General features: G+C 41.5%; 1 protein-coding gene across 1 annotated transcript; it reads right to left on the bottom strand.

Moving 5' to 3' along the window:
• Positions 1–3,504: 3,504 nt before the first annotated feature.
• On the bottom strand, positions 3,505–22,981 carry MCHR2 (melanin concentrating hormone receptor 2). The gene is given in 5 exon segments (XM_036872073.1): positions 3,505–3,812; positions 5,991–6,109; positions 8,335–8,529; positions 12,806–13,015; positions 22,800–22,981. Coding segments are annotated over 5 exon segments (1,014 nt in total).
• Between the last annotated feature and the right edge of the window lie 864 nt (positions 22,982–23,845).

The following is a 23,845-nucleotide window of genomic DNA, read 5'->3' as shown; positions in this document are numbered from 1 at the left end:
GGCGGGGCCTAGGTGGGGCAACGTTCAAGCGTGGGGCGGGGCCTCTGCTTAGGATCTGCACAGAAGGGGAGGGGCAGTGCATGGAAAGGAGGGCGTCTGGAGTGTGGAGTTCCGGAGTTTGGAGGTAGGGCCCTGAGTGAGGGTGTGTGGGCGGGGTTTAGGCCCAGCGCGTTGGAGGGGGTCTCCAACGTGCTGTGTAGAGGTGGGGCCCTGGGTGGGGTTGTAGGCACCGGGCTTGGGTTCTGCACGGCAGGAGGGAGGCTCTGAGGGCAGAGGATTAAGCCCTGGAGCCCAGCAGGCTCCTGGGTGCCTACGTGGACAGGGAAAACACTGGCCCCATTCCCTTACTTTGCACCCCTCCCCCACTGTCTCCCCCAGCGTCTCCCCCGCCCCGTTGGACCCCTAACTGTGGGTGGGTCCCACTGGCTGTAGGAACTCCCCTCCCCCAGTAACCCCTCAGGTGTGCCAGTCCTGTAGGTCCGGCCTTTACTTTTGCTCCCCCTTCCCTTCCTCCCACTCCCTCAGGACCCGCGTGGCTGGAGGGGGCCTCAGTGGGCAGAGGGTCAGGCCCAGGATCTCAGCAGGTTCCTGGGGGTCCAAGTGGGCAGGGGAAACTTGGCCATGCTCCCTTTTGATCCTCTGCTCTCCCAATGGTTCCCCAATTTCCCCCTCCAGGCATGGGATCCCTTCCCCTCCACCAGTCGCCCCTCAGGGACGCCAGTCGCATCCCACCTCCACTTCTCCTCCCCCTTTACTCCCCACATGCCCCACGTCCTACCCGGTCACCGGGGGTTTCTCCCATCCCTAGGTGTCCGTGGTCCCCCACCGGTGCCTGGTAGGTGCCCTAGTTGTGAGGAGATGCGAATTCTGCATCCTCCTGTACGCCATCTTGATTCTGCTCCCCCTTTACTAATTCTTAAATCTTTAGTCTTTGTTCAGGAGAAATTATATTAAGGAAATATGAAATAGTATTATATTAGAAAACCTTAAGAATAGAAGCTACAAGCTAGAAATAAATTAATATACAAGCAATTTTTATTCATTGATTTATATTAATCAATCAAAATTTAAATGAGTCACCTAAAATTGAATAAGCATAGAGGAGGGATACAGTTATGAGTTTACATAATGAAAAATACCCAAGTATTAATTAGATATATGAAACTGATCATTAACTTCTCTTGAAAGTAAACATGTATACATATCATGAGCAAAAATACAAAACATAGAGAATCTCTACAAACCACCTCTGCAAATCTGCATATATATGCTTATGCATAGAAAAGCTATATAAAGGCACCAAAATAAACTTAATAGTCACCCTTTTTCTTTTATACTTTGATTAAAAGCTAACTTTCTTTTACAACTCTTAATAAATATAAATTAAAATAATTCACTGACCAATTTATATACTGGAATTATTGGAGGCCTATTGGAAATGTTATTTAAAAAATGTCTGGGGCTTCCCTGGTGGCGCAGTGGTTGAGAATCTGCCTGCCAATGCAGGGGACACGGGTTCGAGCCCTGGTCTGGGAAGATCCCACGTGCTGCGGAGCAACTAGGCCCGTGAACCACAACTACTGAGCCTGCGCGTCTGGAGCCTGTGCTCCCAACAAGAGAGGCCGCGATAGTGAGAGGCCCGCGCACCGCGATGAAGAGTGGGCCCTGCTTGCCGCAACTAGAGAAAGCCCTTGCACAGAAACGAAGACCCAACACAGCCAAAAATAAATAAATAAATTAAAACAAAAAAACCCAGAACTCCTTTTCGTTTAAAAAAAAAAAAGTCTATTGCTTTAAAACCATTTAAAATTTTAAAATCATAATATTTTCCGTATTAAAAAAGACAAAGGAGGTAAACTCTTCAATTTCTCTTCAATTATCAAATAATAACTTCTGTTTATGACCCATCGTGTTCGGTCTTCAGATGTCAGGGTTATTCACTGAACTCTGACTGTTGCACCTTAGAGTAGCGAGAATGAAGGCCCCTGGAATTGTAGCCATGACACAGCTTTTGATGGAAACTATAAAGGAGCATACAGCCTCTGTGTGTAGCTCTCCAGACCTCAGTTACAGAACTGAAATATCTCAGATGTGCCCAGTCTCAGTTTGTAGTTCTCATGCTATTTACACAACCTTTCATCCAGATATGAATTTTGATATTACCTTGCTCCAAAATGGTCTCTAAAAGATCTAGAACCAAATGCATTGGGTTAAAAGTCATTTGTCTTGACAACTGAGATATAAAAATGGAGATCAGGTTATTAGAAACCTGGTCTCTGTGACTCTTTTATATAAAGGGCTGATGAAAAATCAGTTTTATATGCCCATGAAGCAAGCGGTTTTATATATTTAGATGAGGGAGGTGGGTTTACAGATTCATCCCCAAACAAAATAAAGTATTTACCTTTGTTGAGAATATAGACTTTAAAAGCATTTTTTCCTTACTATATCAAAGTGAATGTTTTATACAAGCCACAAAAGGAAAAGACATAATGAACATCTGTGAAATTAAAAGCTAATTACTTTCTGCAGCCTTGACTAAACATCCACTGTAACCTAAAGAGAATGTGTCTGAGTGTACTTGACATCCTGAAGAATACTATTATACTATTAAAATGCAGATGCTGGTTTCTATCATTTGTAGGTATGAGAACAAAGCTGAATGCAAAAGAATATGCATAAACTTATTTCTTTAAGAATATGAACTCATTTCTTTCAGACTTTAGTTCTTTTCCTGCAGGGGTGTAGGAGAAAGCAAAAATCCCAACAACAACAAAACCCAATTATTGGCTCTTTTCAGTATGATAGGTACAGGTTGCCAAGGGGCTGTAGTAAAAAGACAGAAACAGGCAGACCTGGATTTCAGCCCAGCTCTTATGTAGCTGTGCAGTGTTAAGCTTATCACTTAACCTTTCTGAGCCTTAGTAAACTGGGGTAATACTTAGCTCGAAGGTTTGTTACATATAATCTTACATGTTGTATGTGTTCAATACATGCTAATGGTCATGCTAACAGATGGAGTTGATTATTGAAGGCATTAAATTAGACCCTATGAAATTGACATTTTTGTAGATTAAAAAATGGCCATACTTAAGATCTCATTGTAAGGTGGTACCCTCTTAGGAGCCTCAAGGGCACTGTTACAGTGAGGCCACAGTGTAGACGGCAAGGTCAGATTCCTTGGTGAGTTTTCAGTCGATGGTCAGGGATGGCCATATTCATCAGTGACTAGTTTATAAGATGCTGCAATAACATCCACAACCATGGAGCTCGGGTCTCTTCAGCTATCCCACTGCCTACTGCCTACACAGACAAATATTTTGTTTCACTAAAGTTAGCATATTAAACTCACTGCATTTGAATGGTTACAGCACTGTTCCAGAGTCACAAGGGCACAACAAGAATGGACACCAGCACACCGTTTTGCCTGCCCTTTTTAATAACATCAGTAACGTAGGCAAGCCTGCCTAGACTTTTGATGATCCATGTACTCTCCTTAAAGCTCTATTTCAAGGTGCTTTCCATATTGTTGATTTCCTTCTCAGTCACTCTCCTTTGCCCTTGAGGCAGGCGTTTCCGGAAGTTTCCACTCAGCAGGATGTAGAGGAAAGGGTTGATGCTGCTGCCGGCATAGCTGAGACAGATGGAGAGGTAACAGCCCACATAGAAAGCCGGTGTGGGCTGCTCCGCCTGTAAGTTCACCAGTTGTATCACGTGATAGGGGGCGGCACTCAGGATAAAGACCGCCACCAGCACCAGCACCGTCTTCATCAGCTTCATCACTCTCTGCCTTGGAACACTGGGATTGTAGCTGTAGTGGAAACGTTTGGAGAGGCAGAACACAAACAACCATAGAAATTATGGGGCAACAATGTCCCAGAACTTTTTGGACAGTTCAAAATGGCTATGTAGTGAACTATGAAGCTCATTTTTCTTCCTACTTATTTGGAGCACTGTGAAAATACTCTTTTTCAGCCCTGTGAAAAATTGCCCAAGAAACAAAATAAATAACATAGTAGTGAATTATAATCCAAAGTATCAAAGATATATGAATCTGTACTGATATAAATGATTGAAAACATGGGAGAGAAGCGACAAACCTTCTTTACAGAAAAATTCCAAATAATATATGTTGATACTCCCCTTTCCAGGAGACAGAGCTTAATTCTCACCCTCCTTCTTTCCCTCTTGAGGGTGGGCTATACTTAATGACTCGTTTCCAAATAATGGAATAGAGAAAGGGATAAGTAGTAATTTTGAAGTGAAGAAACCTCGTAAACACTACCTTAACCTTAGAGTCTAATCGTGATACATTATCAGACAAACCCAGACTGGGGGACATTCTACAGGATACCTGACCAGTACTCCTTAAGTACAATACTTAAGACTATCAAGGTTATGAAAAACAAGGAAAGAGTGAGAAACTGTCACAGACCAGAGGAGACTGTGGTGATGTGCCAACTAAATGCAGTGTGGTCCCCTGGATTGAATCCTGGAGCAGAAAGAGGACTTTAATGGAAAAACTGGTGAAATCCAATATAGGGTAGAGTTTAGTTAATAGTAGTGTACTAATGCCATTATCTTTGTTTTGACAAATGCAACACGGTAAGATGTTAATGGGGAAACTGGAGTGAGGAGTATATGGAAACTCTCTGTACCATTTATGCAAGTTTGATGTAAATTTAAAATTATTCTAAAATAAAAAACACTTAAATTTCCCAAATTTCATCATGTTATATCATATTTAGACATTAACTAGAAATTTCTCTGGGACATGGCTGAAGCAGATGAATAAGACTGGGAATTGGCAGCTGAAAATCACTCTAAGATACTGATTCTTCTGCAGTTCATCAGAGTAGGCACCATCATTCCTCTAACTTATTGCATTTTTAGGGATAACTGGACAATATGAACTTTGTTTCATAAGGTGCTCTTAGCATTTCTGAGAAAAGTGTTGGGAGCAAAGTGATCTGATTTGGAGAACTGTTTTAAAAGGGTTCAAGCATCCTCTCCAGCTGTCGATGTCATAATATTCCATATGATTCCATTTCAACCTTCTCACCCGTGATACATTTAGAAGCTAATTTTTGTCTATAACTGTGGTTGCTTCTCTTTCCCATTCTAAATAGGCCACTCTTTAATAATGTAATAATTCGAAAGAATTTAAAGAAATCAGAAAAAATATCATGGGCCAATAGAACACCTAAACCTTTGGTACCAGGGTTTGCCACAAATTTTGACTAATGGTGGTTACATTTTTCACATATTCTTTTTTTTAAATCTTCACAGTGTTACATATGGTGTGTGGGGAAACCCCACAATCTTGTCTTCTCAAAAATATACAATAATCTATTCTAAAGACAAATTTTAATAATGATTTTTTAACCTAACACGTTGTATAATCACTGACTCATTTGAACAACTTGATATGTACAATTTCAAGTAGAAAATAATTTAGATTTATTCATATAGTTTTAGAGACAAGTATCTTTAAAGGTCCTTCCCAAGTTTATTGTCTTTAGGTAAGTCTTTGGTTTTATTTAGTCCTAGTTAACCTTGTTCTAAGTATTCAAATATTAATGAGATCCTCCTCCCCTACACTAAAAAAAACCCCACAAAAATTAAAAGGTTATAAAATATACACATCTAGGATATTTACATATGTACACAACTCTGCAAAATGTACAAATAAAACATTTAACAATGCTGATGACAAATACAAAATTATTCTTTAAACAGAGTCTTGAGTTCTGTTTACATATTTATGAAACCATTACATCAGTGATTACAATATTTATCACTGAGAGATCCTCAAATAGCTGCTTCAGAACATGACTTATTTTCAGAAAATGCCTTATATAGACATTAATGCCCATATGTCTGAGCTTGGCATGTTTCAAGTGACTAATGCTTAAGCTTCTATTGTAGATATCTTAGATCTCTGAATTGTTCCTTTAACAAATAAAACAAAATAAGGCATACACTTACCCATCTGGCAACCTTATTCTGTTGATACATCTCCCAGGTATAGCATAAAATTAAAATATAGCACACCAAAATCAAGGGCAAAGGGAAAAAGAAAGTTGTTATCATCAAATACAGAGCATACCTATAAAATGAGAGAGAAGACATGACTGTTACATTCACAACGCTAGGAACTGACTTTTACAGTTTATGATTCTGTGATTTTTCAGGGCCCAGAATAAAAGTGCTTGGGTGAAAAGTTAAGGCTCTCTGGGTACTTTCACATACAGAAGGTCTGCTTTTCATTATTCATAGACAACGACTCTTCTCTAGCCAGCTCTTCTCAGTAGCCAATGCTACTGAGTACTACAGAGTGGGTGAGGATGCTTATTATCATTATATTTAGTGTTATTAACAACAACAGGCAACAGGTGGCATTTGTTATGTAGTAGGCACTATTCAGGGTGCTCTACATATTTGTAACCCATTGAATCTGTGCATCCCCAGGAGTACAATGCCATTAGCATCTTCATGTTACGGAGGAGGAAACTAAGGCACAGCGGGGTTGAGCGGCTTGCCCAAGGTTACTCAGCTAGTAGGTGGCAGAGGTGAGATTTGAACCCAGATACTCAGGCCAGCTCCAGAGCCCACGCTTGTAACTGAGACTCCAGATGGTCTCTCAAAGGGCACAGAGGAGGACCTGTTGTCAAATCAGCCGGTCATTTTCTCAGTGCTCCGCCAGGGGGAACCCTTGGGTGGGCCAGCTCCGTTTCTGCCCAGACACCGGGTATCCTCCTTCCCGGCAAAACCCTTGTGTGGAAGAAGACAGCCGGCACTGGGTGGGTGTGGGCGGGGTGGCAGAGAGAGCGCTCCGGAGCCAGAGGGTCTCTGAACGTAGCACACTAGTCCCAGTCTCCGTTCACCGTAAGGATTTAATTCTGGCAGGAACAACAGAGGCCAGGACCTCAGAATATCCCTTACCATAACCAACCGAAAAGAGCAGAAACAGCTGTCGATGCAAAATAGTCTCTGCTTATGTGACACAGGCCAAAGTCATGTAGTCATATAGTGAGCTTCAGGTCCTGCCCTCCTTTCAGACAGGGTGCGGCCAGGTTAATTTATCAGCCCTCGGTGATTAACTATCATTTCACCTTTAGATGAGCTGACGCTTTCTGTCTGTGAGTGGAGCCAGTGCTGTTGTGAGAAATAACGAATAAATGATCATGGTATCGATGTTGCACTCCTCTGGAGATTTTTTTTGTTGCTGGATTCGTAGCCTTGCTGGGCCTCTACCTCCATCCCTCTCAGACTGTGTCTGTGTGATGCAGAAATGACTCATCTATTTGACAAGTGGTGGACTGGGAAAAAGGGATCTGCCAGACTGACTTGCCATAATGTAGGTAAAAAGCACCTAGCACAGCACCTGGCCCTTAGCAGGCGATCGAAAAATCTTAGTCAGAGATTCTAATGCTGTGTTCAAAATTTCAGTTAGAAAAATTTCGACTTAATTTTTCTTTTCAAATTAAAATGTAATAAATGACTGTGTTGGTTGCTGTATTAGTTTCCTAGAGCTGCTGTAACAAATTACCACACACTGGATGGCTTAAAACAACAGAAATGTATTTTCTCACATTTCTGGAAGCTGGAAGTCTGAAATCAAGGTGTTGGCAAGTTTGGTTCCTTTTTGAGGTTTTGGGGAGGGAGTATGGGCTCCAGGCCTTTCTCCTAGCCTCTGGTGGTTTCTGGCAATCCTTGGTGTTCCTTGGCTTATAGACACATCACTCCAGTCTTTGCCTCTGTCTTCACATGCATCCTCTCTGTGTCTCTTCAAATCTCCCTCTCCTTATCAGGAACCAATCATTGGATTTAGGGCCCACCCTAATCCAGTAAGACCTCATCTCAACTTAATTATATGGGCAAAGACTCTGTTTCTAAATAAGATCATATTCACAAGCACTGAGAGTTAGAACTTGGATATATCTTTTCGAGGGACATGACTCAACCAAACTCCAGCTGCATATTGATAAGGTTTGAGTCTCATAACTCCTAGACCCTTTTGGAAAGTCTGCGCCTCCCTTGATTGCTGTGCTCCTATTGAATCTGGCTGCGATGGATCTTTAAAATCCATATTTAAATATATTTGCACCCACTGAGGTTACATGATTAAACTCAAAATCTTCTTGTAAAGGTTACCCTCTCCTTAAAATCAAACTATCAACTTGATGGTGGGAAGCAGAGAACTAAGTGGGGAGACTGGCCCGAAGAGTATCCCCAAGGACACTCTGCGCGGTTGCTCACGTGTTGACAAAGAGGATGAAGCACTTCAAGACTTAATTCAACTCTTATTTTTCTTAAGTTTTAACAACCTACCAGAGTACATTGTCAGGGGATGTTAAATCAAAAGCACAACTCTCAACGCTGTCTTTAAATCTGATGACCTTCAAGTAGACCCAGACAGGCAACGCAAGAATAAAGGAAGCTGCCCAAAGGCCCAGATTGATGCAGATCGTCTTGTACCTTGTTCTCCAGCTCGTCATTCAAAACGGTTGGACGAGAGCCAAGTACCTGCAAAGCCGGTTGAGAAGGGTTTGGGAACAATCAATAAAAGCACTGAGCTCCAAGGATGAAAGGTTCATGACAAGAGTAAATTATTAGTATTATTATCCTCCCTGAAGCACACCTCTATCAGGGTGAAAGAAAGTTATATTTTTTTAAGAGCTGGCTGGTACCTGTAGAGAAAACAATTCTTGACCCCGTAAGTCTGAATAAACCACTCACTGATACACAGCTGTCACTTACGTGAAGACCCTGAAAATGGTAAAATTCTGCCGTGCAAACTTTTTCTTTACAGAGGTGCTTCCCTTGCACAGGAGGCTCTGGAAAACTTTGTCTCTGAACGGGGATTTCCTCCAGGAGGGCAGGACAGGAGGGAGGGTGCACCGATGTGGGACAGGGGGCACAGCGGCTGATGTAGGACAGGAAGGAGGAAAGTGCGTTGGCTGGTGGGAGAATCCCCAGCAGCATGAGATTCAGGCACCTGGGACAGACATTTTGCTCAGATGGCTTTAGAGGTAGTTCCCCAGGCTCTTGGAGGCTCAGTTCACAGAAATCACAGAATTAACAAACGTGACTAGCAGACAATACAAATTCCTCAGGAAACGTAGGCTGGAGGAGGGATGTGGACTAATTTCATGGAGAAGGGGTTTTCTCTTTCCTTTTCTTTTTGATCCAGAAAAAAGGATAATCATTAATCAAACTTGAAATCCTGATATATCAAACATATTTGGTCCTCCAGCAAATCCAAGAATAATTTTTCAGACACAGCTGAAAGCTAAAGCATGAAAAAGAGAGCTCAGATCCAGAGGAGGTATTTGAGAAAGCACAGTTTTGCTGGGGGTCGGGGGGTGTAGGAAAGCAGCATTAGTAGACATTAAATAAATGTCAAATGTGGTCAATGGTCCTTTAATTTTCTCCAAGATTTTGTAGAGCTACTTAATGAAGATTTATGAAAATGGCAAATTCTCTGTCTCCTTGCTCTTTCAATTTTGCACAAGAGGTAGGACGTTTTGCACTCGGGGGACCCCTTGCCATGCAGGGACAGGCTTGTGACCCCGGGTGCCTCAGCCACCCCTCCTCCTTCCCCACACTGCACCTGTGTTACCTGTCGCTAAGGAGAGAAGGCTCCCTTCCCTTCCTGCTGAGGAAGGGAATGAGGTAGTGATCGTACAGCAGCCCTGCCATCATTCTGTCTGGGATTAAAGATGATGGAGTCATGGCATCAATCGGTTAGGGAATCTTCTCTCATCATCCCCCCAGCTGAAAACTCTTCAATGGTCTTTCTTTGTTTTTTAGATAAAATTCAGAATTCTCACCATGACCCTTGATGTCTTTCTCCCTCCGGCCCTCCCTGTCACTCAGGCTGAAGTTTGTGCCAGTCTCTCCCTGGCCTTCCTTCAAACTCTGTCTCTTTCAGCGTCAGGTACATGCTTGCTGTTCTACCCGCCTGGCAGGACGTGCCTCTCTTCCTCTGAGTCCCCATTTAGGTCTCCCTCTCGGAGAAGCTTCCCCTGACCACTCACTCTATACGAGGGCCCATGACTATAAATGAGGATTGTGGGGCAACTCTACTTTTCCTTCTAGTAGGTATCATTGTGTGGAAATACACATTTCCCCGTGTGACTCTTCACGGTGTAATGTCTGTCTACACCTCTGGAATGGGAGCCCCATGAAGGCAGGAGCCTTGGCTATTAGTTTAATGCTGCTGTATCTCCTGTGTCTGGTATCGTTCCTGGCATACGGTCTGTGCTCAATAAATATTTGTTAAATGAATGAATGGGGAATTTTGGCTCCTACTTACTGACTTTGTTGTTGTTCTAGAAAATTTACTTAACGAAAGTAACCACTAATGAAAGTCTAGGTAGCTTTCACCTGGAGGCAAATATGTTTCATATTTTGGGTGTTTACAGAATTTTTTTGTATTGCTTTAAAGGTAGGAACCCTCTCTTAAAATATTCCACACACTTGCAGTTATTAATTAATCAGAGAAAGAAAAATGAAAGAGTTATGGGAAACACTTGAAATTTATGATCCATTAAATTGACAATTCAAATAACTTAAATGTATAAACAATAAGGCATACTGGTGGCACTGACATTTAGTGCTGGCATTACAGAGAAAACTTCATCTCTGTTTTACAAAATTATAGATTTTGTTGAATTTTTGTGAATTTAGTAGAGTTAGAACTGCAAGAAATGCCAGGGGCTGGGGGGAAAGGTTCAGTTTTACAAAATCTTTATTTGTCTCTGGCCACGTGATCCTCTAAAGTGAGGGCAGGGAGAGGGATAAAGCCCTGAGTGTCTTAATTTGAAAGTAAAATTTTAGCATTCTGTGTCCATAAGGTTAAAAATAATACACACTATTCAGTTGTGTAAGATACACATGCACACACACACACACATACACTCAGAAAAAAACCTGTGAACATTAGGAAATGTTCTGTGGTCTGTTCTAAGGCAGACAATGTGCTTTCACTTTATTTGCAGTAAGAGGTTTACAGAAGGGGTACAGTTTCCCCTCTTTAAAGAAAAAGCCGATACTCTCCTGCCTTCATGGTATGTACATGGTATGAAGAAGCTTCTCTCCTTCTGAGAATGGCATCACGATGGTGAGGACTATACTTTAGGTTGCTTTTCTGCAGTGGTTCCTGCCCCACGCAGGGCTCTGCTGTTGGAACCCTGGCAAGCTCACCAGGCTTTACTCCACACACCATCAGCATTGGTGGCATCAGCTGAACTAACCAGATCGACCTACCCAGCGCGCAGATTAAAAAATGTGAAGCTAATTATAAGTTGAGAAGTATACTCTACATATTTTGATAATTATTTGTAGAAAAGCAGCAGGATATAAAAACTGCATTAAACATTACCATCATTATTCATGTCTGAATAATAATGATCCAGGGAATGATTTATATGAACCCTGCTATTCCTTTGTTTATCCATCTGAAGAACTACTCATCCCTTCCCGACCCCAAAGGCCCACTTGGAAGGGTAAGAGAGGCAGAACTCAGGAAAGAGTCCTTGATGGACTCAGGGAAATTTAACACAGCCCTCAAGACTGACATTCACTCATTCATTCATCAGTAGTTTTTGAGCACCCATGTGCCAGGCACTGTTACACAGACACTAGTGTAGTGACCAAAGACCCTGCCTTTGTGGAATTTACATTTGATGGCTAGGGAAAGCTAGACAAAAACAACACACCTGCATATCTTTGTGCACGAAATATATTAACATATGTAATATATTCGAAGCAAGGGAGAAAGAAAAAGTAGATCAGAGCAAGGGGGACCAAGTGTGCTGGGTGGGGCTTCGGGTGGGAAGCAGGTGGATAGAGATTTCAAGGGGGTTGCTCTGTTGTGCTTTCTACTCTTGTCTTCAGGGCTTGTTTCTGTTTGGCAATGCTGCTAAGAGCTGGTGTGGAGGCCCTGGCATCTGGATGATGCAGGGCACATCCTAGCTTGCATGCTTCCTAAAGAAGCCAGATGGTGAGGTAGTTGCCAGCTACCCGCCATCTCCAGTGTTGGACAGCCTGCCTCTGAACTGGGCTCCATCACTCACTGGCTCCACAGGCTCTGGCCATCACCATTATCTCCTTGAATAACATTAGCTTACATGGGTGGAGAATAGGGCTTTGGCATGTTCTGGGATACAGTCCAACAAATTTCTAATGATGTAAATGGCGGTATTTGCATTAATCAATCATAATGATGAGTATAAAGGATGGTCCTCTTGGTACTCTGACTTCTCTTCATAGCTGTTTAAGAGCCCACTACACTGATCCCTTTAAGCTGCTAGGTGATAACAAGGGTGTGTGAGACATTGAACTTACCAGAAAGAGCCCTAGACAAGGAGTGAGGAGACCTACTTCAGTTCTCAGCTCTGCCACTGACTCTCTATGTGCCTTTAGCAAATCCCCTCACTTCTCAGGACCTCTGCCTCCTTCTTGCAAGAATGATGGGTGGTGGTGGGGCCTTCATTCTGGTCTCCAACATTTCATGATTTTATGGTCTTTTTTTTCTTGCAGTCAATTGTAAATAAAACTGAGATCGAAAAAATGATTGGGAAAAAGGAGATGTTTAGTGTTTTAAGTTTTCCATGAAAAAATTGACCTCTGTGAAAGTTGGAAAAATATTACCTGATCTGTCCTACAATGAAACAAACAAAGGAAGAGGAACTTTACTATTACAAACTGGCACTGATGTTGCTTAAATTGGGATGACCTTGGGGAAGTACAGGCACCTCTGAAGTATGTTAATATATTTCATAGTCTCTTCACTTACCTGTCCACACTCATTACAGTCATGATGGCACTACAGGCAAACTGGTTGCAGGTATCCAGGGATGTGATGATGGTGCAGAGAGGCCCCCCAAACACCCACTCTCCTCCCCGGGCCCACTGGTGAATAAGAAAAGGCATTCCCATGATGTGGACCAGATCAGCCACAGCCAGGTTGCAGATATAAACGTCAGGAATTGTTTTTTTCCTGGACCTGAAAGAAATGGAGGGAAACCCGAGGATTGACATTGAAAATACACACGTTTAATTTATGCCATCTCTTACAGATTTTCAATTGCTAAAATTAATTTTAAAAGTTAAAAGGAAACCATCACAAATGCACATATGAATGCTTGTGTATATTCAGACGTTTTGAACTATTTGTCTGATAACTAACTGCAGTGGTTTAAAAATATGTCCACAAGTTCTTTGATATTGCTTTCAAGAGCGGGGGCCTAATTCCCTCCCTTTGAGTGTGGGTTGAACTTAGTAACTCACTTCTAGCAAATAGGATGTGGTGGAATTGACGGTGTGACATTCAAAATTTGGACATAAAGGCATGGTGGGGTTTTCTCCTTGCTCTCTCTTGTATCACTTTCTCCGGGGGAAGCCAGGTGCCGTCTTGTGAGGTTACTCAACAGCACCATGAAGAGGTCCATGTGGAAAGGAACTGAGGCCTCCTGCCAACAACCAGTACAAACCTGCCAGACCTGTGAGTGAGCTCCCTTGGAGTAGATGGTACAGCCCTAGCCAAGCCTTTAGATAGTCCTCTAAAGATGGACAGACAGCTCGACTGCAACTTTTTGAGAGACCCTGAGCCAGAACCACCCAGCTAAGCTGCTCTTGGATTCCTGACTCTCAAAACTGTGTGAGAGGGACTTCCCTGGTGGCGCAGTGGTTGGGAGTCCACCTACCAATGCAGGGGACATGGGTTTGAGCCCTGGTCCAGGAAGATCCTACATGCCGTGGAGCAGATGAGCCTGTGCGCCACAACTACTGAGCCTGCGCTCTAGAGCCCGCGAGCCACAACTACTGAGCCCATGCGCCACAACTACTGAGCCCGCGCACCTGGAGCCTGCTCTCCGCAACAAAGGGGGGCCGCCACGATGAGAGGCCCACGCACCGAAGCGAAGAGTGGCCTCGCTCGCTGCAACTGGGGAGGGCCCGCGTGCCGCAGCGAAGACCCAATGCAGCCAAAAATAAATAAATAAAAATTAAACAAACAAACAAAAAACTGTGTGAGATAACAAATGTTGATTGTTTTAAGCCACTAAGTTCTGAAGTAATTTCTACATAGCAATAAATTATACCAACTCGAAACTCACTCAGGCAAAAGACTTTGTCTTTACCTATCCCTAGCACCAAATATAGCTGAATAGGGAAAATAAATGTTTCCATCTTGCAATGCTTTTTTTTCCCCCACTGAAGCTGTAAGTTCAAATCCTGAGGCCATTGTTAAAACAAATTTCAACCATTACTTAGAAATATTCCAATAAAATTTAACTCAATAGAAAAGACTATTAATTAAGACCCTGAAATCCAGAGTGTGGAGTAGAAATCTGAAACGAGTGAATTGGTGGAGGGCACTGAGAAACATCTCCTGTCATCTGTTGGGGGAAGTGAAGGCAAAATAATTTTCTGAGAGCAGAAATTTAATTTAAAATTCAGTTGCTCCCTATCTTCAAAGAGTTGGGGCATTCAATAATAAACAGGTATCTTTATCTGGGAGATGCTATTTATTAATTCAACAAACATTGAGCACCAATTATATGTCAGGCATAATATTGTGCTTTGGGCTGCAAAGCTAAATCACCTAGAAACTCTAACATCAAGGAGCTTATAGTCTAGACATGTATAATAAATGATCACATTATAACGTGATGAAAGAAAGCTAGAGAAACCACAAGGAGCGCATAAAAATGGGCCTCTACCCCCTCCCCTGGGGGCAGTCAAGGCAAATTTCTTGGCAGAAGTGACATCTGTATTGAGGACAGATAAGAATTTAAGTAGCACGTAAGAATTAGCCCTAAGATTGTGCCACAATTATTAGTTCACCCTGGATCCAGGTCTATTGCTCTGTTGTTTGGAAGCTAGTGTGTGTCTTCATTATTCAGGGACTGCAAATTCTACAGCCTGTGAACTTCATATTTAAGCCATCAAAGGCTCGTGTGAGGGGTCAGTCGGGGCCAGGATGTTTTACCCAGGCCCTGGCAGCACACACTATATGGGGGAGTTACTGGTGTGAGTCCTTATTCAGCAACCACACTTTGGGCATTGTTGATGCCACTAATACAGCAGGTTGGTTCCTTGTCCCCAGGACGTTGGTGGCTCATATCAGAAAGACCAAGAAGGAGAAGAGACTTGAGAAAAAGATCACGTCAACCAAAAGAGATGCTAAATGACTGTTCTTGGTCTCTAATCCTCGTCCTCACCAGACCATTGGGAGTAGGAGATGGAGAGGGCTCAGGGGAGAGGAACTGATATTAGAGGTCAGCTGGAAGGAGTTCCATGCTAAAAAACAAAAACAGAAGCAAAGGGACTTCCCTGGTGGTGCAGTGGTTAAGAATCCGCCTGCCAATGCAGGGGACTCAGGTTTGAGCCCTGGTCCAGGAAGATCCCACATGCCGTGGAGCAACTAAGTCCGTGCACCACAACTACTGAGCCCGCGTGCCACAACTACCAAAGCCTGTGCGCCTAGAGCCCATGCTCCACAACAAGAAGCCACTGCAGTGAGAAGCCCGCACACTGCAACGAAGAGTAACCCCTGCTCGCCAGAGCTAGAGAAAGCCAGCACACAACAACGAAGACCCAGCACAGCCAAAAATAAATTAAAAAAAAAAACAAAGCAAAACACAATAATAAAAAACCCTATAAATCTTTGCCTATTAAGTAGATGTTATTTCCATTTGAATTGGGGTATAAACCACAAGTGGTTGCTTAGGTCCTGACTGCAGCAATTAGATCCATGGCCCTTGCTCTCCTCCAGGTAGGCACCCATCATTTACTGATAATGAATTATGGGAATTCCTTTGTTGAGGACATTGCATGCCATTAACTGGAAATACAAAAGAATTAAATAAAAGTGTTTCCACATGATACTCTGTATAGCAAAAGAGAATTCTGAAGCAAATGATATATTTATCTGGACATAAGGTACTAGGGTAATAAAAATAACATTATATTTATTATTACTTTTTTAAACTGAAAGTGACTGCATAGAAATTAAAAATAATTAAATAGAAATGGTAAAATTTCTAACTATACCGCTTGCATTCTTTTCTTAGGTCTAATTTATCTTCAGATTTCATGTTGCCAGACTTCATCAGATTTCTGTCTCTCATGAACCAAACATTAAAAAAATATGTAAATCAGTGATCATTTCAGCTAACGTGTCTTTCATATGGTTAATATGGCCATATCTAATGCTATGATAAATTAAGGTATACCACCATCCCATACAATAAATGATAGAGTTGTTACACATCATACTTTGGAAGAATATTTAATCAAATGGGAAAGTACTTATTAAGTAAAAAAAAAAAAAATCAACTATGTAGGTCGTAGGACCCCAAATTTATTTAGACGTTTGTTTAAAAACATGCTGAAATAATATGTCACAGTAATCCCAGTGATTATCCACTTGGTAGTAGTAGTATGACTGATTTCGACTTTATTCTTTGTATTTTTTAATGTTTAAAAAGATTCTATTAAAAACATGTTTACCTTTTGCAATCAGAAACAACAATATATGCAATGGATTAAATAAAACTAAAAAATATATATATATAACGCCACACAATCAGGATGATGCCTTGCTGATCGGCTTACTCTCAAGCCCACTTTTCACCCTTCTGCACTTTGTTCCTAGGTCTTCTTGCCAACTGGCTTTCGTTTTGTTTGGGCCAATAAGAAGCACTATTGGAGGGAAATTGGAGGGGAAGATGAGAGGAGAGGCCAGGGTATTTCCTTCCCCTCTCTGCTGTTGGCATCTCTGGTGACTGCATCCCGCCCACCTTCCTTCTGCAGTTCCCGCTCCATGGTCCCAGATCCCACTGTGGCTACAGCTCCCACCAGGCAGCCCAAACTTCCAAGATCTGTAAAACCACTTTTTTTTTCCTCCATTCAGCTCAGGGCCAGGAGAAGGGTGGTGGTGTTGGGGCGGAGGATGGTGGTAGGACATGGTAGTACCTTCCTAATTTTGTTTATCTCTGGGTCGCCTCAAGAGTCCCTGTTTGGCATTTAACTCTAGTTAAATTATATTCCTATTGTGAGTGTAAAAATTAATAAACAGAAACCTCAATTAAAATGGAGTCGGGAGGCCAGAAGCGGGGAGCTCTCATGCCCTACGATAGCAGAGCTCAACAGAAGAAAGACTTCTTGCCTGGCAGGAGCTTAGCCAATGAGAGACTGTCACCACTCAGCCAGTGATAAGCCACTATATTTTGAACTCTCAATTTCTCCAATGGACTCTGTTTACTACAGCCCTCCCAACTTCCTTTTCCCCCTCTGTAAAAGAATCCTCCTCTCTCTGTTGGGTGGCACTTGCATGTGGCTTGCCATAGTTGCAGATCCCAAATTGCAATACTTTGCTGATCCTGAGTAAACCCATTTCTGCTTCAGAAATAACCGGTAGTTCATTTGTTTAAGGTCAGCATGAGGCAACACCAATGGATTAGTAGTGATTTCGTAAAGCGCTGTGCTGAGAAGAATTGTGAGTCATCACACAGGCACTACTAAAGGACAGACCTGTGTGATTAGACATGACTGCCAAGGGTGGGAGAGTTTAGAGTAGAGTGACATATTTGCCAACCCTGCTCTAGATACACAGTGTAAGATATATAAAGAGAACTTAATTGGAAATTCTAGTTTCATTTCTGTGCCCTCACTTATTGTGTCCTTGGGGAAGACATTCAACCCCTTTATACTCCAGAGCTGTCTTGGTGCATTGGACCATAGCAACAAGGGTCTCCAGTCAACTTTCCAGTTCATACAAATAGAACTACCATACGACCCAGCAATCCCACTACTGGGCATATACCCTGAGAAAACCATAGTTCAAAAAGAGTCATGTACCAAAATGTTCATTGCAGCTCTATTTACAATAGCCAGGACATGGAAGCAACCTAAATGTCCATCGACACATGAATGGATAAAGAAGATGTGGCACATATATACAATGCAATATTACTCAGCCATAAAAAGAAATGAAATGGAGGTATTTGTAATGAGGTGGATGGAGTTAGAGTCTGTCATACAGAGTGAAGTAAGTCAGAAAGAGAAAAACAAATACAGTATGCTAACACATATATACGGAATCTAAGGAAAAAAAAAAAAAACAGGCCATGAAGAACCTAGTGGCAAGACGGGAATAAAGACACAGACCTACTAGAGAATGGACTTGAGGATATGGGGAGGGGGTGGGGTGAGATGTGACAGGGTGAGAGAGTGTCATGGACATATATACACTACCAAATGTAAAATAGATAGCTAGTGGGAAGCAGCCGCATAGCACAGGGAGATCAGCTCGGTGCTTTGTGACCACCTAGAGGGGTGGGTTGGGGAGGGTGGGAGGGAGGGAGATGCAAGAGGGAAGAGATATGGGAACATATTGTATATGTATAACTGATTCACTTTGTTATAAAGCAGAAGCTAACACACCATTGTAAGGCAATTATACTTCAATAAAGATGTTTAAAAAAAAAAAAAACTTTCCAGTTCATTTGAACAGATGTGACTGGGAGGTTTTGTAGCATCTCAAGCATAGGGTATGTGTACAGCAAGGGTGTGGGTCAACTCCAACTCCAGCTGGCACCCTGAGAATGGTAGAGGGCTGGGTCAGAGGGAGCAGTAAGCTGAGGGGGAAAAAAGAAGAGGCCTTGTTCTAAGCATTTCCCATCTCTGTCTTAGCAACTGGTGTTCCATCATTAGACCATTAGTATTCCTTCAGGAACACTCACTCTTCTTGTAATCTCTGTATAAAATGTAGACACCATGGTGGAGGGTTAAAAAGTAAGATGTTTCAGTAATGCATGATTTAGTGTAAATTAGTTGACTTGACAGCCAGTTGAGGGCAGGGAACGAAAGAATGGGAACGTTTTGTTTATAGGGAGCCAAGGCATCCTTTAGAGAGTCTCTGCCCACTCAAAGCCGTCTGTCAGTAGACAGGAGAAAGATGTGTTCAAAACATGGGGGTGGGGGACCGACGGAGAGAAACATCATCGCCTTTATTGAAGGAGTTTCCCAGGACCCACTGTGGCCGTGGAGAATAGTTGAGTAATGGGGCTGAGTTCATAAGTCTCTCTCCCAAGAACAAAAGGGGAAAATTTTATGTTTTAATTGGCCCAGTTTTCCTCCTACATTTTAAAATCTGGCTTCCTTTTGACCTGTTGTGAATTTAAAGTATGACTGAGTAGTAATGATCTGGCTTCACTACTTTATAGTCACCCTCCTAATGCACAAATTGATTCTTTTTTAAAAAAAAAAAAAGCCACATAGGACACCTTATTTTGGAAGCTCCATCTTCCGTAAATCTATTTTTCCATACATTTTTGTAGTCTTCCTTTGGCAAAGTCAGAAGTTAGTTCATTTCTTGCTTTCCAGCATCACTAATGATCTTACTATTGTTCTATTCATTCTCTTTTGATACAAGTATTTATCATAAATGGGAAAGTCCTAAATCTTCTTTAAATGTATCTAGTTCTCCTTATTTTTAATGTAGTCTTCATAGTTTGAGCCATCTGTCTGTTAAGAAGGTAACAAATAAAAGATCATGGCAAGGCATGATAAAAATATTAATATAAATTGTCTTAAATTTTTTAGAGAGCAATTAAAAAAACTGTTAGATAAATCCCAAGCTGAAAAAAATGAAAACTAATTTACTTTCAAATGACTTTTGAGAGATTAATAAATTTTTGAAGAGTAATTTGCAAAGAAAAATATCAACATCCTAGCAATAAAAATAAAAATAAAGTTGCTTCAGATGTTTTTTGAAAGATTAAATGATTCATCTTAAAAGCTCCATTAACGTATATATCTTCTCACTTATTATCTATAAAATTGTAATGGTATGAAGAAGTAGCAGATTTTTCACAATCATTGCAAGTAAATTTGTCAGTATTATGGCTCAGGTTTTCTCTCTTTTTTTTTTTCCAGTTTAATGACTATCTGCTTTATGTTGAGAATCTGTTTCGGGGAATTATAGCTCAGTATTGACTTTTAGAAGAATTCACATTCCATGTTTCTTTTTTTTTTTCAAGCTTTGTCTCCATATGAGTGGGTGGAATCAGGCCATTGTCTATTGGTGTAACTTGAGGGGGACCAAGAAGTTTCTCTGGCTCCAAATATTTCAACAGCCTGTCACAGGGCCTGAATTTCACGCTGAAGAGTCTTTGCATATAAAAGGTGTCTGTAAAAATGCAACCATTTCTGGAGGGCTACACCTTCTAAGGACTTGGTTTCTCAACAGTGGGACCAAAGCTCTCAGGCATGAGGCACACTGCTTGTATCTTTAGGAGGGGACAGCAAAAATACTGAGGGGCAAGAGAGAAAGATGGAAGGAGAAGTGAGCAGGTGCAACAGACAAACAGGGTGAGCTGGAAACATTCCCAGGTCTCTGACTTAACTTTCTACTTCACATTATGCCTCCTGAGGCTTTCTGAGAATATTTGATTACTTTCATCTCCCTTCCTGGAACTTGTTATTTGACCACCTTTTTTTCACCCACTTGTTTTTAATATCTTGTATTATTTTTCAAATGAGTTAATGTATTTAAATCTTGTCTTCTCCAGTAAACCATGAACTTTTTAGAGTCAGATGGTGCCATATTTCTTTGGTATTTACATAACTCTTAGAATAGTTCTGGGCATGCAGTAGGTATTTGGTAATACATATTGAGTGGAACTGCTTCTAGCACTTAAGAAATAATTTTAATTGCTTGATATTCACAAATGGTTTTACAGGACACAGTAAGGAATGTCTGAATTCATTAAGAGTAGAATTCCAGTATGCCAAATAAATCTTCAATTGTGAATGTCATTAAAAAATACCATTGATACACTACACTTAACTACAGAGATAATGACAATAAAAATTTGAGAAGCCAGCTGGGGAAAGTGACAAGTGATGAGCTTTCTCAGGGATAGTGAGTGTCATCCTGTCACTCTCCCAAGGGCTGCTCCTGTTTTTAATTGGTCCTGTGAGGATTCTTCCATCCACATGGGAAATCGAACCATCTTTCTAGTTTTGATGATTTGTTTGATGTTATTATTGTGGAGGATATAGCCTGGAATTTAGAATCATGGGATCTGAGTTCAAGTGCTAGGACTGTTACTTACCAGCTGTGTGATGCTGGACAAATTATTTTCTCTCCTGAGCCTCTTTCCTCAAATGAGTATTGCCATTTTGAGGAGTAAATGAGTTAACAACTGTGCTCTGTAAGTGTAATATGCTACACAAAAGTTTGTTGTAGTTATGTGTTAATATAATGCTGAAAACACCTTTTTGGTAGTAATTTAAAATGTGTTTTATAATTTATAAATATGGACAAAAATCTTTTAAAATCGTGGTTGTAAGTATGATCGGAGACCAGTACAAAATTTTTTTTAACACATTATATGTATTAAAACAAGTAAACCTTAAATGTGAAAATAATCGGGATAGCAAAGGTATCATGTAGTGATGGGGCATGTGTACACTAACTCTAAATTCATTTTGTCAAGCCAGTAGAGGACAAGTACAATGGTCCCTCAGTATCCATGAAGGATCGGTTCAGGACAGCTGCCCCCCACCCATACCAACACCCACAGATGCTCAAGTTCCTTATATAAAATGGTGTAGTGTTTGCATATAACCTATACACATTCTCCCTAATATTTTAAATCATCTCTAGATTACTTATAATACCTAATACTATGTAAATACTCTGTAATTAGTTGTAAATACAATGGAAATGCTATGGAAATAGCTGCCAGGGCATGGTAAATTCAAGCTTTGCTTTTTGGAGCTTTCTGGAATTTTTTGCCACATATTTTTGACGATGGCTTGAATCCCCAGATGTGGAACCCATGGATACAGAGCCCATGGGTACTGAGGGCTGACTGTAATCTGTTCTTATGCTCCAAGTTAAACCTTAGGCTCTAGGTTTGAGAGGAAGCAGGAAATTAGCTGAATGAGGAGGGGGACATGAAGCAGAGGCGAGAGGTACTAGGGAGCAGGTGCCTCTCAGTTTGGCCTGCACTGGGTGGTCCATATTGAGGGGAGCAGCCCACCGCGTATGACTGCCTGAATCTCTGGCAGTAGATCAGGTAGAGTATCTCTCTACCTGAGGCCAGGTCAGCCTCTTAGGGTAGCTCTTATTGCCGGAAAATAAAATGGTTGCCTTGCAGTTTCAGTTCTTGCCTGGGCTCCACTGCCAGAGATTCTGAGTTAATTGGTCTGGGGTGAAACTCTTTATTAGGATTTTTAAAAGCTCTGTGGTGATTCTTTTTTTTTAATTTTTAAATATTTGTTTATTTTTGGCTGCATTAGGGGCATGTGGGATCTTTTGTTGCAGTGTGTGGGCTTCTCTCTAGTTGTGGTGCGCAGGCTCAGTAGTTGTGGTGCGCGGGCTCAGTAGTTGTGGCGCACGGACTTAATTGCCCTGCGGCATGTGGGATCTTTTTTCCCCCACCAGGGATCGAACCCGCCTCCCCTGCATTGGAAGGCAGATTCTCAGCCACTAGACCACGAGGGAAGTCCCTGTGGTGACTCTAATATGTAGCTAAAAATGAGAATCACTGCTCTGAAAATTCACTGACTCAACAGTAAGCACTGTCATTTTGACTTCTGCAACTCAGATGTTACTTAATACACGATGAAAATATTTGTAGAACTTCTTTAATTATCTTAAGCAAATATTTCCAAAACCTGATTTCATTAAGAAAAATCCTACAGGGGGAAAAGGACTCATTGAAAGAGTATAGCATGTTCCTAAATTACGGAAAAGAAAAAGAAGCCCTTACCTTATTATAGTGAATACAATGAGGATGTTGCCAACCAGCCCCGTTGAACAGATAATCCCAACCATGGAAGGGAGGATGGCTGTATCCACCATGCTGAGGGTTTGATAAGCAAACTCTGGATTCCAGGATTTGTTCAAAAGTTCAGCAGAGGTGTTACAACAGGACGAGTGAAGTAAATTCATTGTTTATGAACTTCCAGTGGTTAAAGCTGTGAAGGAATAAGACGAGATTTATTTAATGAAAATTTGAGGCAATTCCTTCCGTACAGATTTTCTTTAACTTAATTCAAAAAATATTTATTGGGGCTTTCTTTGCACCAAGAATTCATGCAACGTAAGATTCCAGGGTGAGTATGATTGCTCCCTGTCCATATGATGTGAGAGTTTACGCAAATTATTGAACAGTGTACTATGATAGTGTGCACATGTTCTCCACCTGATTGTAGTACACGCTTCGAGCATAGCTAATATTTACTCAGTACACACCAGTCCTGGTTGTTTACAGCTGGCCTTAGGTTGTTAAGTATACCTTCTCTGTCTGCTATAAAGTGCATGGGGGACACCAACTATGATTGTTTAGGAATGCAGTGGGATAAGACTTCCTAAGATGATACCTGGTCTGTCTTGAAGGATGAGGAAGAGTTAGATCAGGAAAGGACACTGTGGGAGGGAAAAGTGTTGTAGAGAGTCAGGGGACCATGCACAAAGAAGAATGATGGCACAGGAAAAAATGCCCACCAACCAACCTAAAAATAAACAAGTAAACAGACGAAACCAATGGAACTGGAAAATTATTTGCTTGGCCAACCATCTTGATAAAAGACATTTAAAAAATGCCATCTAAGTCTTGTTTCTGGTAATGGTAAACTGAGTAACTGAGATTAACCCTCCCCCTGAAAACAAGAAAATATTATGAGCAAAATTTATATATGGGTATGTATCAATGTGTGTGTGTGTGTGTGTGTGTGTGTGTGTAGACAGCAATTTAAAAATATTCAAGGGACTTCCCTGGTGGTGCAGTGGTTAAGAATCCGCCTGCCAATGCAG

The sequence above is a fragment of the Balaenoptera musculus genome, chromosome 12, assembly GCF_009873245.2.
Source record: "Balaenoptera musculus isolate JJ_BM4_2016_0621 chromosome 12, mBalMus1.pri.v3, whole genome shotgun sequence".
NCBI lineage: Eukaryota > Metazoa > Chordata > Mammalia > Artiodactyla > Balaenopteridae > Balaenoptera > Balaenoptera musculus.
The sequence above is the reverse complement of the archived record's forward strand: the minus strand, read 5'-3'. Positions and strand labels throughout refer to the sequence as shown.